Here is a 16131-nt window from a genome sequence, read left to right as displayed (position 1 = left end):
AGACAGTCGGCCAGAGAAGAACCCTGAATGTGTAGCACTGTACATTCTCTGCATATCTGGGCAGGTTATAACCTTCACCAAGCCCTGGTAAGAACTGAATAAAGCTGGACCTGGCATGCTTTTAAAATATCTGAACCTCTCTCTGGGCAAGAAAGGCCATACCTCAACCACAGGAAAGAGGGTTCCACCTACCCAGAGTAGGCACTCAATAGTGGAACACCTGCCATAATGCTAAGTGCATGTAACTGCAAATAAAGTTTTGACTGACCAATCTTTTTCTGAGAATAAACACATTTACAAGTAGGGTCCTAAAATGTTGACTGATTGGTGGGTGTGGAGAGAATATATTTCTTAATCAAGGTAATTAGCACTTGCACTCACAACAAATAAACCAGAATCTTAGAAGCTTAGCACAATAAAGGTTGAGTTGATATGTATTGGTAGGCCTCTTTCAATTAATTGCTGCACAGTCTCTAGTATGTGGCCTCCAAAGTTGCCACACCAAGGCAAGAGCACCATGGAGGACATACACTGGCTCTTAACCGCTTCACCTCAGAAGATCCACCCACAGTCCACGGAGCAGAACTAACCACACAGCCCAGTCACATGGCCCATGACTAACTGCAACGATGACTGGGCAATACAGGGGAGCAAACAATGTAGTGAGCATTAACTATATTCGTGCACATAAAGCCAGTTTTTTCTCCCACTCTACTCCCTTTCTCCCCTGTGGTAGGGAAGTAAGTAGATAAACTATTTAAGCAAGGGGTCTGTTTTGAGGTGTATTAAATGGCGGCATGAAAAAAGAGATGGAAATCAGGTCATAGTGATGAGGAAGATGGATCAGTATCTATGGAAGGGATTGCAAGGTAGAATTCTCAATGACAATATTTTTAGCTCAGTCGCTCAGTCGTGTCCGACTCAAGCAACCCCATGAATCGCAGCACGCCAGGCCTCCCTGTCCATCACCAACTCCCGGAGTTCACTCAGACTCACATCCATCGAGTCAGTGATGCCATCCTGCCATCTCATCCTTGGTCGTCCTCTTCTCCTCCTGCCCCCAATCCCTCCCAGCATCAGAGTCTTTTCCAATGAGTCAAGTCTTCCCATGAGGTGGCCAAGTTTCAGCTTTAGCATCATTCCCTCCAAAGAAATCCCAGGGCTGATCTCCTTCAGAATGGACTGGCTGGATCTCCTTGCAGTCCAAGGGACTCTCAAGAGTCTTCTCCAACACCACAGTTCAAAAACATCAATTCTTCGGCGCTCAGCCTTCTTCACAGTCCAACTCTCACATCCATACATGACTGCAGGAAAAACCATAGCCTTTGTCAGCAAAGTAATGTCTCTGCTTTTGAATATGCTATCTAGGTTGGTCATATCTTTTCTTCCAAGGAGTAAGCGTCTTTTAATTTCATGGCTGCAATCACCATCCGCAGTGATTTTGGAGCCCCCCAAAATAAAGTCTGACACTGTTTCCACTGTTTCTCCATCTGTTTGCCATGAAGTGATGGGACCGGATGCCATGATCTTCGTCTTCTGAATGTTGAGCTTTAAGCCAACTTTTTTACTCTCCACTTTCACTTTCATCAAGAGGCTTTTTAGTTCCTCTTCACTTTCTGCCATAAGGGTGGTGTCATCTGAGGTTATTGATATTTCTCCCAACAATCTTGATTCCAGCCTGTGCTTCCTCCAGCCCAGCATTTCTCATGATGTACTCTGCACAGAAGTTAAACAAGCAGGGTAACAATATACAGCCTTGACGTACTCCTTTTCCTATTTGGAACCAGTCTGTTGATCCATGTCCAGTTCTAACTGTTGCTTCCTGACCTGCATACAGATTTCTCAAGAGGCAGGTTAGGTGGTCTGGTATTCCCATCTCTTTCAGAATTTTCCACAGTTTATTGTGATCCACACAGTCAAAGGCTTTGGCATAGTCAATAAAGCAGAAATAGATGTTTTTCTGGAACTCTCTCGCTTTTTCCATGATCCAGTGGATGTTGGCAATTTGATCTCTGGCTCCTCTGCCTTTTCTAAAACCAGCTTGAACATCAGGAAATTCATGGTTCACGTATTGCTGAAGCCTGGCTTGGAGAATTTTGAGCATTACTTTACTAGCATGTGAGATGAGTACAATTGTGCAGTAGTTTGAGCATTCTTTGGCATTGCCTTTCTTTGGGATTGGAATGAAAACTGACCTTTTCCAGTCCTGTGGCTACTGCTGAGTTTTCCCAATTTGCTGGCATATTGAGTGTAGCACTTTCACAGCATCATCTTTTAGGATTTGAAACAGCTCAACTGGGATTCCATCACCTCCACTAGCTTTGTTCATAGTGATGCTTTCTAAGGCCCACTTGACTTCACATTCCAAGATGTCTGGCTCTAGATGAGTGAGCACACCATCATGATTATATGGGTCGTGAAGATCTTTTTTGTACAGTTCTTCTGTGTATTCTTGCCACCTCTTCTTAATAGCTTCTGCTTCTGTTAGGTCCATACCATTTCTGTCCTTTATTGTGCCCATCTTTGCCTGAAATGTTCCCTTGGTATCTCTAATTTTCTTGAAGAGCTCTCTAGTCTTTCCCATTCTGTTGTTTTCCTCTATTTCTTTGCACTGATTGCTGAAGAAGGCTTTCTTATCTCTTCTTGCTATTCTTTGGAACTCTTCATTCAGATGCTTATATCTTTCCTTTTCTCCTTTGCTTTTCGCTTCTCTTCTTTTCACACCTATTTGTAAGGCCTCTCCAGACAGCCGTTTTGCTTTTTTGCATTTCTTTTCCATGAGGATGGTCTTGATCCCTGTCTCCTGTACAATGTCACAAACCTCATTCCATAGTTCATCAGGCACTCTATCTATCAGATCTAGGCCCTTAAATCTATTTCTCACTTCCAGTGTATAATCATAAGGGATTTGATTTAGGTCATACCTGAATGGTCTAAGCATGGGCAGCTGCGACTGGGGCACTAAACGCAGCCGAGAGGAGCTACCCCACGTCCAAGGCCAGGGGCAGAAGCCAGGAGGACCCCATGCCCGAAGGGCAGTGACCAAGAGGAGTTACCCCACGTCTGAAGTCAGGGGTGGCGGCCGGGACGAGCCACCCCATGCCAGAGGCCAGGGGCAGCGGCTGGGAGGATCAACCCCACATCCAGGGAGTGGTGGCTGTGTGGGCCCAGGAGGGCCAAGAGGTGCTATCCCACGTTGAAGGTCAGGAAGGGCGGCAGTGAGGAGATACCCTTCGTCCAAGGTAAGGAGCAGCAGCTGCACTTTGCTGGAGCAGCTATGAAGAGATACCCCACGCCCAAGGTAAGAGAAACCCAAGTAAGATGGTAGATTTGCAAGAGGGCATCAGAGGGCAGACACACTGAAACCATACTCACAGAAAACTAGTCAATCTAATCACACTAGGACCACAGCCTTGTCTAACTCAATGAAACTAAGCCATGCCCACGGGGCAACCCAAGACGGGTGGGTCATGGTGGAGAGGTCTGACAGAATGTGGTCCACTGGAGAAGGGAATGGCAAACCACTTCAGTATTCTTGCCTTGAGAACTCCATGAACAGCATGAAAAGGCAAAATGATAGGATACTGAAAGAGGAACTCCCCAGGTCAGTAGGTGCCCAACACTCTACTGGAAATCAGTGGAGAAATACCTCCAGAAAGAATGAAGGGATGGAGCCAAAGCAAAAGCAATACCCAGCTGTGGATGTGACTGGTGATAGAAGCAAGGTCCGATGCTGTAAAGAGCAATATTGCATAGGAACCTGGAATGTCAGGTCCATGAATCAAGGCAAATTGGAAGTGGTCAAACAAGAGATGGCTAGAGCGAATGTCAACATACTAAGAATCAGTGAACTAAAATGGACTGGAATGGGTGAATTTAACTCAGATGACCATTATATCTACTACTGCGGGCAGGAATCCCTCAGAAGAAATGGAGTAGTCATCATGGTCAACAAAAGAGTCTGAAATGCAATACTTGGATGCAATCTCAAAAATGACAGAATGATCTCTGTTCGTTTCCAAGGCAAACCATTCAATATCACAGTAATCCACAACCACTAATGCTGAAGAAGCTGAAGTTGAACAGTTCTATGAAGACCTATAAGACCTTTTAGAACTAACACCCAAAGTTCATTATAGGGAACTGGAACGCAAAAGTAGGAAGTCAAGAAACACCTGGAGTAACAGGCAAATTTGGCCTTGGAATGTGGAATGAAGCAGGGCAAAGATTAATAGAGTTTTGCCAAGAAAATGCACTGGTCATAGCAAACACCCTCTTCCAACAACACAAGAGAAGACTCTACACATGGACATCACCAGATGGTCAACACCGAAATCAGATTGATTATATTCTTTGCAGCCAAAGATGGAGAAGCTCTATACAGTCAACAAAAACAAGACCAGGAGCTGACTGTGGCTCAGATCATGAACTCCTTATTACCAATGACAATATTCCTGTACCCAAATATCTACAACCAAAATGCTCTTAAATGTTTCTGTGTTCCAAATGTGTAACAAAGGGGTGAAATCAGAGAGACCCCATTTGATATCACTTCAAATGTCCTTCCCTTCCCCAAAATTCTGGGCTCTGAGAGTTGAAGGTTTTGGCCCTTGAAGAGTACATTCTTGCCAGGAGACAAACAGCAGGAGTCCCACTGAACTAACAGTTCTGACTATTGAAAGGCACTTTGGCCTCCGAGAGCCCAGCAGCACAGAGGAAGAGAGCAGTCAGCATATTGTCTTATTATATCTCCACGGGATCTGCCGTTACATCCTGTTTTTCATTCCTGATATTGGTAATTTGTGTTCTTTTTTTCTTAATCAGTCTAGCTATGGGCCTATCAATTTTCTTTATCTTTTCAAAAGTCAACTTTAATCTGTCTTTAAAGTGCATCTCTTGTAACCAACATAGCTTCATTGATTGCTGTTACCTTAATCAGTTCCATCTTTTTACTGAGTGGGGATTTAATTTGCTCTTTCTAAATTTCTAAGGTACCTTGTACTAAGTCATTTCAATCATGTCTGACTCTTTGCAACCCCATGGACTGTAGCCCACTAGACTTCTCTGTCCAGGGGGATTCTCCAGACAAGAATACTGAAGTGGGTTGCCATTTCCTCCTCCAGGGGATTTTCCCAACCCAGGGATCGAACCAGAGTCTCTTAATCTCCTGCATTGACAGGCAGGTTCTTTATAACTAGTGCCACCTAGGAAGTCCATATCCTAGGTCATTAATTTATAAGTTTCTTCTTTTCTAATACAAGCCCTTATAGATATAAAATTTCCCCGAGTTACTGTTAGAACAGCTGCTTTAAAATCTATGTCTGATAATTCTAATATCTGAGTCACGTCAGGATTGATCTATATTGATTATATTTTCTCAGTATAATAGAGAATAGGTCAAGAACTTCGTTTTTGTTCTTTGTGTGTCAAGTAACTTTGAATGGCTAGAGAAGGAAGTGGCAACCCACTCTAGTATTCTTGCCTGGAAAATCCCATGGACAGAGGAGACTGGTGGGCTATAGTCCAAGGGGTCACAAAGAGTTGGACATGACTGAGCGACTAAGCATAGCACGACTTTGGATGGGATCCTGGGCACTGTGGATGATTGCTCATGAGAACTCTGAATTCTATTATACATCTCCCAAAGAGTGTGATATTTTTGTTTTGGCAGTACTGCAAAAAAGTATTCTGTTTCTCGGGCAATATCTCGTATCTTGAGTTTAGTTCATTGACCCTTTGCTGAGCCACTTGTAGTCTGACATATACATTCATGGTTCAAGGATCAGCCAGGAATTGGGGAAGTTTTTACACAAAATTTGGGGCTCTCCTCTCTGACTCTCTCCTTTTGGAGATTGCCCCCTCACTTTTCAATGTCTGTAGCTGCTCTCAACACTTTCTCCTAGTTCTTTAGGTCAGAAAACCTATGGACATTGTCCACAGCCAATTCTTAAGCTAAAAAAAATGATAAGGGAAGGAATTCCTTGTTTTGTCCTTTCATCAAATGCCAACCACCCTTCATAATCTCCTTGCATTAGTTCACGTTCCAGGGCCTTCAGGTAGTTCTTTGCATTTTTCATCTGCGGTCAGTCTGGTAGCAACTTAGCTATCCCAGGAGTCAAAATCAGCATGTATTTTAACAAACAACTATTAGGCATAAGACATCTAAGTGTGGGAATTAACTTCTTGTGTTAATTATTTCACAAGAAGATTTAGAGGAATGAAAGAACACAAGACAGCTTGGAAGTGAAGAGTAAACATTTCTAAATGTGGAGAAAATACAGAAGGGGAGGCAGACAACATAATTTTTGCATCACCATTGATTCAACCAAACCTGACCAAAGGGATAGAGGTTATTGGTTAACATGTTTGGAAAACCATGAGGCCATGCTCCATACCTTCTGCTTACCCAGATCCACTTTCCACTCTTCTCCACCTGCTCTCTGCCCTGGGGGCCGACCTCTTTGGACCACATCAAGAGCTCCCTTCCCTTCCGGCTTCCATTTGGACTCTGCCAGTGTGAGTACCTGCCAGTGTGAGATCAAAGCAAGGGAAAAATGTGAGGTCAGGAAATTTTTTTCACAAGATCTCTCCTTGGTAGGTTTCTGTGGCTTGACTGCATCCCTCCACCAAAGGCTGCAGTTCTTGCCAGGTGGCTTTCTCCAAAATCTCCAGGCTCTGATAAACACTCCCTCTGCTTGCCTCTTCAAACCTAGCATAAGTAATGGCACCCCACTGGGGTACCGAGAGGTCCCTTGTCCCTTGGTACTTTTTCTAAATCCAGCACACACCTTTGTAAACAGTCCTTTTATTAAACTCTTCCCAGCATGAATGCACCATCTGTTTCCTGCCAAGCTCCTGACGAATAGAGCACTCCCAGAAAAAAATGACTTTAACAGGTCTTAGAAACAGATGATGGTAAAGTACCAGCCTACACGTTGTCAAACAGGGAAGGAGACCTTCACTACATCTAAAATAAGTAACCCATAAATTTCACTCACATGCATTGTCTAATTTAATGCTAACAACACTCTGATTTCATAGGTATTGGTATCATTTCCATTAAAAGTGAGAATACTAAGACTCTAAGGAAATGGTGTCCCTGGATTCCCTGATTTTCTTTAGACTGCAATTCCTATCATCTTCCCCCTACACCCTGACCCTTACCATTCAGATAACACACACACACCAGCAATGCTGAAATTCAAATTTCTCTAATTTTGAGGGCAGGCAGGACATTTTTAAAGTCCCTGAAGTCCAGGGAAAGGAGGTGGAGAAATAGCACATGACAATTTCAGATAGTTAGGAGTTTATCAGTTTGTTAGTTTATTAGTCAGAGACTCCTCTTTCATTTATTTTAAAGAAATTTTATTTAAGAGAAATTATGATTTAATATTGGAGTTGCAATGTATACAGCACCCTTAAATATTTCTTAAACATTGTCCCATGACTCCCCAAGAGTTCCCAAATTTCAGCTGTGACAGTCTTCATATAGACTAAGAGAAGAATCGATTGAGATCTCGGGCTCTGGGGACAGCCAGATCCGAGTTTCCAGTACAATTCTTGCTAGTACTTGTGTCCTAGGCAAGTTGCTTAACTTTTCTGATCCTCAGTTTTCTCATCTGTAAAATGCAAGTAATAACTGTACCCACATCATAATGTTAAACTACTTAAATAAGCTAAAGCACTGTAATATTTAATACAGGGCCTGGCTCACTTTAATCATTTAATAAAACATGGCTAATAACACACCCAGATTCAAATTCACAATAAAGATTTATTTTGCCATAACATGGCATGTAAATATAAAAGGGAAAAACAAACTTAGACACATACTAACACTCCCTAATTAGAAACTCAAAAAGAAATTTAAAAAATAAGCCTTAAGTGTATCTAACATTGCTCCCACTTACATTTCAATAAAAAGAGAGAGAGAGAGAGAGACTCTAGAAGTTGCTGGACTTCTAAATAAGCCTGTCATTTCCTAAAGTAAATGCTATGTACCACTGGGTATAAAATGTAACAGAAAGCTGTGTGTTCAATTTATTTTATAGTTTCTTACTTATTGTTTTCCATTTCCTGTTTTAAAGCTATAAACTTCCCTTAAGCTTCAGCTATTAATAAAATTATTATTGTCATTGAATCACCTGACTTCATACTATAGAGTCTGGACTGGAGGCTACTCCTTCCCACAGCAAACTGCAAACTGGGGCTGTGCAGTTTACTCCATTTTTTTTTTCTTCTTCTATTATCCAATTGTACTTTTTTCTCTTTTATTATCTAATTGTCATGTGCATTTTATTTTTTAATTAATTTGTATTGGAATATAGTTGCTTTACAATGTTGTGTTAGTTTCTGCTATACAGCGAAGTTAATGCATTATATATATACATGCATGCACAGTCACTCAGTTGGATCACTGTTAGTGATCCCATGGACAGCAGCCTGCCAAACTCCTTTGTCCATGGGATTTTTCAGGCAAGAATACTGGAGTGGGTTGCCATTTCCTCCTCTAGGGGATCTTCTTGACCCAGGGATTGAACCTGAGTCTCTTGCATCTCCCGCCATTGGCAGGCGAATTCTTTACTACTGCGTCACTTGGGTAGGTATCCAGTCTTTTTTATATTTCTTCCCCATTTAGGTCACCACGGAGCACTGTGTTCCCTGTGCTATGTATATATGTCAGTCCCAACCTCCTAACTCATCCCAGCCTTCCTCCCTGTTGGTAATCACAAGCTTGTTTCCTACATCTGTGGCAGCCTGCTCGTATACATGGTTACCACCTTGCCATTTGACATAGGTGAGTTCTTTCTGTAGATAAAATTGTTCTAATGAGCAATTTTGGATCCAGATTTTGATCATGGAAGGCCTGTTATATATTTGGAGAGATTGATTAACTTACCAGAAATGGGAATATTTTAATACGGATTTGGTCATCTTCCACAGGAACACCAGAAATTCCTCCCTTATAAAGGCTTTTTAACCTTTTAAATATTTTATCCCAAAATTCCATTAAGTTTTTAGGAGAGCCTCCAACCTGTCTTCTCCTTTTTGGTAAGGGCATGAGCAAGGCCAGGATCACTGAGCCTGATCTCCAAGCTCTGTCCATGGAGAGTTTTAGAAAAACCTACCCTGAGTTGTTGGCTGTCAAGAGTCAAGGCACAAGCTAACCTTCCAGGGGGACATCATCTTGCAGAGTTGAGTTCAAAGCCAAAGACTTGTCTGTTCCACAGTCAGGACCCAGTTAATGTGTGAAAGAATCGGACACAACTGAGTGACTTTCACGCATCACTTACAATGTCTCACACACTTTCATTGACATGATCACAAAATTGATATTTTAATCAAATATCTGGTTGGACCAACTGGACCGTTTGGTGCACTCTCTTGGGATGGCCTCCTGGGTCCATGAAATGAGTGGGTGTGGGGGGCTGCAGTGATGCAGAGATGAGTTGAATCTAGACATCTTCCTCTTGCACCCTGCTGCTGCTGCTGCTAAGTCGCTTCAGTCGTGTCTGACTCTGTGCGACCCCATAGACAGTAGCCCACCAGGCTCCTCCGTCCCTGGGATTCTCCAGGCAAGAACACTGGAGTGGGTTGCCATTTCCTTCTCTAATGCATCAAAGGGAAAAGTGAAAGTGAAGTCGCTCAGTCGTGTCCGACTCTTAGCGACCTCATGGACTACAGCCTACCAGGCTCCTCTGTCCATGGGATTTTCCAGGCAAGAGTACTGGAGTGGGGTGCCATTGCCTTCTCCTCTTGCACCCTGAGAGGCACAAAATGCCAGGCACAAGAACCATTCTGTCAACAAGAAAAACAGGGACTGCAGGGCTATAGGGAAAATGCCCCACACAGAGCTGGCAAGGGGATTACACTGGAACAATGCCAGTAGCCTTGGGAGCTATAAATGGGTCCTACCAGGAAGAGACCCTTTACTCTGGACTGAGCTCTGCCTCAGGTAGTAGAGGCAAATGCTCAAAATACTATTAAAGTACTGAAATGGAAAACATATACATATATATCTGGTTGGGTTTTTTGTTTGGTTGGTTTTCTGAGTTGATTTTTTTTCTTTCTTTCCTCCTTTTTTCCCCCTCACCTTATTCATAATCAATTTCTGTTCTGAAAAATCAAAAAGTAAGTACTTTTGTGTATTGAGGTATAGTGTGCAATGTGGCTTAAACCCTTCAATTCATCCATCCTAATCCAAACCCCCCACTTCCCTCCCCTTGGGTACCCCAGACAAGCACAAATTTCTGATTTATGCAATGGCCTTTCAGACAGACAGACAGCAAGATCCCACAACTCATGATTCTGTACACTTGTGACTGCTTATTTGTGTCAATCATAAACAGGTATCATCTAAACCGCAATGACTTCTGGCATCCCCAAACTGGAACCAAATAAGTTTATACATCTCTGGGGAAGAAAGTATTGGATTTCTAACTTAAAATGTTATAAGAACTCAGTGACTCTGAAGACAGATATTTAATCTTTCCTTGTAGTACAACTAACTGGCTGATTAGATAGACAAGACTCCTCACATTACTGATATAAAAGTTACTAAATTGTCTGTCTTCAGCTAAAATGGAAAAAAAAATGAATTTCAGTTTTCAGTAACCCAAAATAGCACATCACTGTGGCTACTATTATCTTAGGTATTTCAACCGCTGGTTAGGGTATCATTAAAAACTGGAAGCTACTAAACTCAGAGGTGCTGCCTCAGGCTCTGTGAACCATCAACCTTTCTGCCAGGAAGTCTGGACATCATGCAAAGTAGCTGGAAAGCAGGCTACCTGTTGCAAGGTGGTGAGTCAATGGCGTCACTCGCCTTCGCCCCACCCACCACAATCTGCATATCAGCAGATGGAATGAACACAGTGCCAGCTGCCACTGCTGAAATGGCTACAAATGTCTCCATCATCAGACACGTCCCTGGCCCTGGCTGCCAGAAGGTGGTCAGGAAAGGCCAGGTGGGACTGCTTCCATCCTGAGGCAGTCTCCTTCAGTTCTCCAAACACAGGAGGCTCTTTCAGCTTCAGCTCTCATTTGCCTGGAAAACCACCACTGGAGACTGGAAAAATCAAAACTTTGCAGCAATGATAAGAGCACTGAGAAGCAGCCGACTTCCTGAGCCTTGAAAGGAAAGGTCACTGGAAGATATTTTTTCTCACCACTGTCTGTGTTTTCTTAGGCCCAGCTGTATTCAAAGCTAGTCTCTCCCCATCTTAGGTACTCAGGCCTTTTGGTGATGGAGGGCAGGCAGCTGCAGAAAATGTGCGGCTGTGGGAAAAGGATACGAAACCCTCAGGAAGGTGTGTAATATTTTTGTTGAATCAAATCATGATTTTGCAAAGGGAAAAAAGGACACACATAAAAGTCTGTTTAATGTTCAGCAAAAAAGGGAGGGAAAAAAAAAGAGCTTTCTGTGTTTAATGCAAACTCACTTCAAGGGAGCTGTAGATCAAATTACCAGCCTGTGACATGTGGAGATGGGCTGGGCAGACTAACGGTAACTCAAATACCAGCGCTTCTGGACCATTCCTGAGCCCATAAACTACATAGAAAATGATGCTAGTTGCTGAATTATTTTCAGTTGCAACAGCTGCTATAACAGCTCAGAGAATTTTAATATGCATATACAGGCCTAGTGAGTAACCACTTCAAATATTTTGTGATGGGGAGTCTATATTTCCTTTCAATCCTTTTAGCTACGGGTAGTAGTAGAGTTGATTTGAGGGATCCAGAAGAACAAGGGAGCATGTTCAAAGGGATGACACAAAGAGTAGAATTAGAACCAGAATTGTAAGTGGAGGATTCGCAGGAGGGAAAAATGTATTTTTTAACAATAAACATATACTCTTGCATTACTTTTATAATTTAAAAATATACAAACAGTTCATGAAGCTCAGTATCAAAAAACAATCCAATCAAAAAATGGGAAGAATATCTAGATAGACATTTCCCCAAAGAAGACATACAGATGGCCAGAAAGCACATGAAAAGATGCTCAACATCATTCACTACTAGAGAACTGCAAATCAAAATCACAGTGAGGTATAACCTGATACCAATCAGCATGGTCATCATCAAAAAGTCTACAAACAATAAATGCTGGAATGAGTATGGAGAAAAGGAAATCCTCCTTCATTGCTGGTGGGAATGTAAGTTGGTACAGCTACTATGGAAAACAGTATGGAGATTCCTCATCAAACTAAAAATAGAATTAACATATGATCCAGCAATCCCACTCCTGAGAATGTACAGGCAAAACTATAATTCAAAAAGATACATGTACTCCTATGTTCACAGCAGCACTGTTCACAATAACCAAGACATGGAAACAACCTACATGTCCATCGACAGATGAATGGACAAGAAGATACAGCATTTATATACAATGGAATATTACTCAGTCATCAGTCGGTTCAGTTCAGTCACTCAGTCATGTCCAACTCTTTGCCACCCCATGGACTGCAGCATGCCAGGCTTCCCTGTCCATCACCAACTCCCAGAGTTTACTCAAATTCATGTCCATTGAGTCCATGATGCCATTCAACCATCTCATCCTCTGGTGACCCCTTCTCTTCCCGCCTTCAATCTTTCCCAGCATCAGGGTCTTTTCCAATGAATCAGTTCTTCGCATGAGGTGGCCAAAGTATTAGAGTTTCAGCTCCAGCATCAGTCCATCCAATGAATATTCAGGACTGATCTCCTTTAGGTTGGACTGGTTGGATCTCCTTGCAGGCCAAGGGACTCTCAAGAGTCTTCTTTAAAACCACAGTTCAAAAGCATCAATTCTTCTGTGCTCAGCTTTCTTTATAGTCCAACTCTCATATCCATACATGACTACCAGAAAACCCGTAGCTTTGACTAGACATAACTTTGTTGGCAGAGAAATGTCTCTACCTTTTATATGCTGTTTGGTTGATCATAGCTTTTCTTCCAAAGAACAAGCATCTTTTAATTTCATGGCTGCCATCATCATCTGCAGTGATTGTGGAGCCCAAAAAGACAAAGTCCATCACTGTTTCCCCATTTATTTGTCATGAAGTGATGGGACCAGATGCCATAATCCTAGCTTTCTTAATGTTTGAGTTTTAAGCCAACTTTTTCACTCTCCTCTTTCACTTTCATCAAGAGGCTCTTTAGTTCCTCTTCACTTTCTGCCATAAGGGTGGTGTCATCTGCATATCTGAGGTTATTGATATTTCTCCTGGCAATCTTGATTCCAGCTTGTGCTTCATCCAGCCCAGCATTTCTCATGATGTACTCTGCATATAAGTTAAATAAGCAGGGTGACAATATACAGCCTTGACGTACTCCTTTCCCCGATTTGGAACCAGTCTGTTGTTTCATGTCCAGTTCTAACTGTTGCTTCCTGACCTGCATACAAATTTCTCAGGAGGCAGGTCAGGTGGTCTGGTATTCTCATTTCTTTCAGAATTTTCCACATTTTGTTGTGATCCACAGAGTCAAAGGCTTTGGTGTAGTCAATAAAGCAGAAGTAGATGTTTTTCTCAAATTCTCTTGCTTTTTCAATGATCCAGCAGATGTTGGCAATTTGATCTCTGGTTCCTCTGCCTTTTCTAAATCCAGCTTGAACATCTGAAATTTCATGGTTCATGTACTGTTGAACCCTGGCTTGGAGAATTTTGAACATTACTTTGCTAGCATGTGAGATGAGTGCAATTGTGCGGTAGTTTGAACATTCTTTGGCATGGCCTTTCTTTGGGATTGGAATGAAAACTGACCTTTTCCAGCCCTATGGATACTGCTGAGTTTTCCAAATTTGCTGGCATATTAAGTGCAGCACTTTCATAGAATCATCTTTTAGGATTTGAAAAAGCTCAACTGGAATTCCATCACTTCCACTGGCGTTGTTTATAGTGATGCTTCCTAAGGCCCACTTGACTTCGCATTCCAGGATGTCTGGCTCTAGGTGAGTGATCACACCATCATGATTATCTTGGTTGTGAAGATCTTTTTTGTACATTGCTTCTGTGTATTCTTGCCACCTCTTCTTAATATCTTCTGCTTCTATTAGGTCCATACCATTTCTGTCCTTTATTGTGCCCATCTTTGCCTGAAATGTTCCCTTGGTATCTCTAATTTTCTTGAGAAAGAATAAAATAATGCCATTTGCAGTACCACGGATGCAACTAGAAATTACCATACTGAGTGAAGTCAGTCAGAGAAAAACAAATATGCTATCACTTATATGTGGAATCTAAACTATCACACCAATGAACCTATCTACAAAACAGAAACAGACTCATAGAGGTAGAGAACAGACTTGCGGCTGTGTGAGGCGTCCGAAGGAGGGAGAGCGATGGACTTGGAGTTTAGAGTTGGCAGACACAAGCCATTGCATTTACAATGGATAAACAACAAGGTATAGCAAGGGCCGACCCCTGGGTCAGCAAGGTCGCCTGGAGAAGGAAATGGCAATTCACTCCAGTATTCTTGCCTGGGAAATCCCATGGAAAGAGGAGCCTGGTGGGCTACAGTCCATGGGGTCACAAAGAGTTGGACATGACTTAGTGACTAAACAATAACAACAATGTAGAGCACAGGAAACTATACATAACACCCTGTGACAAATCATAATGGGAAATAATTTAAAGAATGTCTGTAGGTGTATAACTGAGTCACTCTGTTGTACATTAGAGATTGGCACAACATTGTAAATCAACCATAATTTTTTAAAAAAAAGCAATAAAAGAGAAAAAAAATAAGGGAGTGTGGCCCCAGTTAATGAGATTTAAGATTAACCAATAAGTTTCCAGAAATGTCTAATTAATATAATTGTGTAGTAACAAATTATCCTAACTCAAGGAGAGATCTTGCTCTTGTCCCTTGGCTATTAGGAGGTAGGTCTGTAGATCCTACCTACTCTCTGTAGGTCCCACCTACTCTGTAGATTCCTGGAATGTTTTACCTGATAGGAAGACCTTTGTGGGGTATTTTCCCATTCAGGGGACTTTGGTCACTGAATGGTTTAACAATGGGATTTATAATGGAAGCTTCAGGAAATGTATAAATTCCTAGGTCCGAAGAAACTGGAGACTATAGTTATTAGCCTGAAACTCTAAGAGCCTGAAAGTCTGGAGACTAAATGTATGTCAGTCACACAAGCAGTGTGTGCATAGTGCCTATAAAAAGTCTGGACACCAAAGGCTTCCACAGACTTCCTCAGTGGGCAATATTCTGCATATGCCACACACTGTGTCAAGAGCAGGTAACAGCTTTATGAAATCAACAGAGAAAAGGCAATTGGAAACATGATTTTGGGGCCCCTCCTGGACTCTTCCCTATATGTCTCTTCCCTTTGATGATATTAACATGTATCTCTCTCTTTTCAATAAGTTCTATTGTAACCAAGCAGGACCCTATGGGGTTTTCCTAGAACAGACCTCTGCCCTATATCCTCTGCCATAGCTCCTCTCTAAAGTACCTAGATAATAGTATCCAATACACATTTCCTGAGTTGTCTTATAGATGTGAAAACCCCCTACCAAATGGACTGTGCTAACTGCTTAATGACAATCAATAAGCACACAGTCCCCAGACCTCCTGAGCCTAAGGATTGATGTTAACTGCTGGACATAGCCCTGTTACCTCACCATCAACTAACTAGAGAATTGTACACAATCTGATTACATACCTGTAACCTCCCCTCCCTTACCTGGCCTTTACAAATGGTTTGCTAAAACCCTTCGAGGAGTTCAGGGGTTTTGAGCGTGAGGCACCTGTTCTCCTTGTATGGTGCCTTACAATAAAGCTGCATTTTCCTTTATCCCCAATGTCAGTGTCAACAGACTGACACTGAAAGTCAATAGGCTTTCTGTACATGGGTGAGTGGACTCGTGTTTGGTTCAGTAACACTGTGATTTCTTCTAGAAAATTATCCAAATTGAGGGTGTCTTGGGGAATCCTCTGAACTTGTAGTTGGTGTCAGAAGTGAGGACAGTCTTATGGGGAGTCTTCCCCCAGACCATGCAGTTCAGCAAAGTCCACTGCATTACCCACAGTCTTATATTAGCTGTGTTTGGGGCAAATAAAGGAAAAGAGTGATATGCAGTATGGAGGAAGGCCATGCAAACATAAGCATGCTCCTCATGAAGCAGGAGAGAC

At 42.2% G+C, this 16131-nt stretch overlaps 1 protein-coding gene across 7 annotated transcripts in view; it reads right to left on the bottom strand.

Moving 5' to 3' along the window:
- Nucleotides 1–16131, bottom strand: part of LOC138446509 (uncharacterized) — a 412831-nt gene that overhangs the window by 216971 nt on the left and 179729 nt on the right. For 4 of the 7 annotated variants that reach the window (XM_069601425.1, XM_069601426.1, XM_069601424.1 and 1 more), the window contains one exon: nt 6396–6524. In XM_069601425.1, the coding sequence (XP_069457526.1) occupies nt 6396–6524 (129 nt within the window). The remainder of the gene's footprint in view (nt 1–6395; nt 6525–16131) is intronic. The other 3 variants (XM_069601429.1, XM_069601431.1, XM_069601427.1) reach the window with 1 other exon arrangement.

The sequence above is a fragment of the Ovis canadensis genome, chromosome 10, assembly GCF_042477335.2.
Source record: "Ovis canadensis isolate MfBH-ARS-UI-01 breed Bighorn chromosome 10, ARS-UI_OviCan_v2, whole genome shotgun sequence".
Classification (NCBI taxonomy): domain Eukaryota; kingdom Metazoa; phylum Chordata; class Mammalia; order Artiodactyla; family Bovidae; genus Ovis; species Ovis canadensis.
Note: the sequence above shows the minus strand (reverse complement) of the source record. Positions and strands in the feature narration are given on the sequence as shown.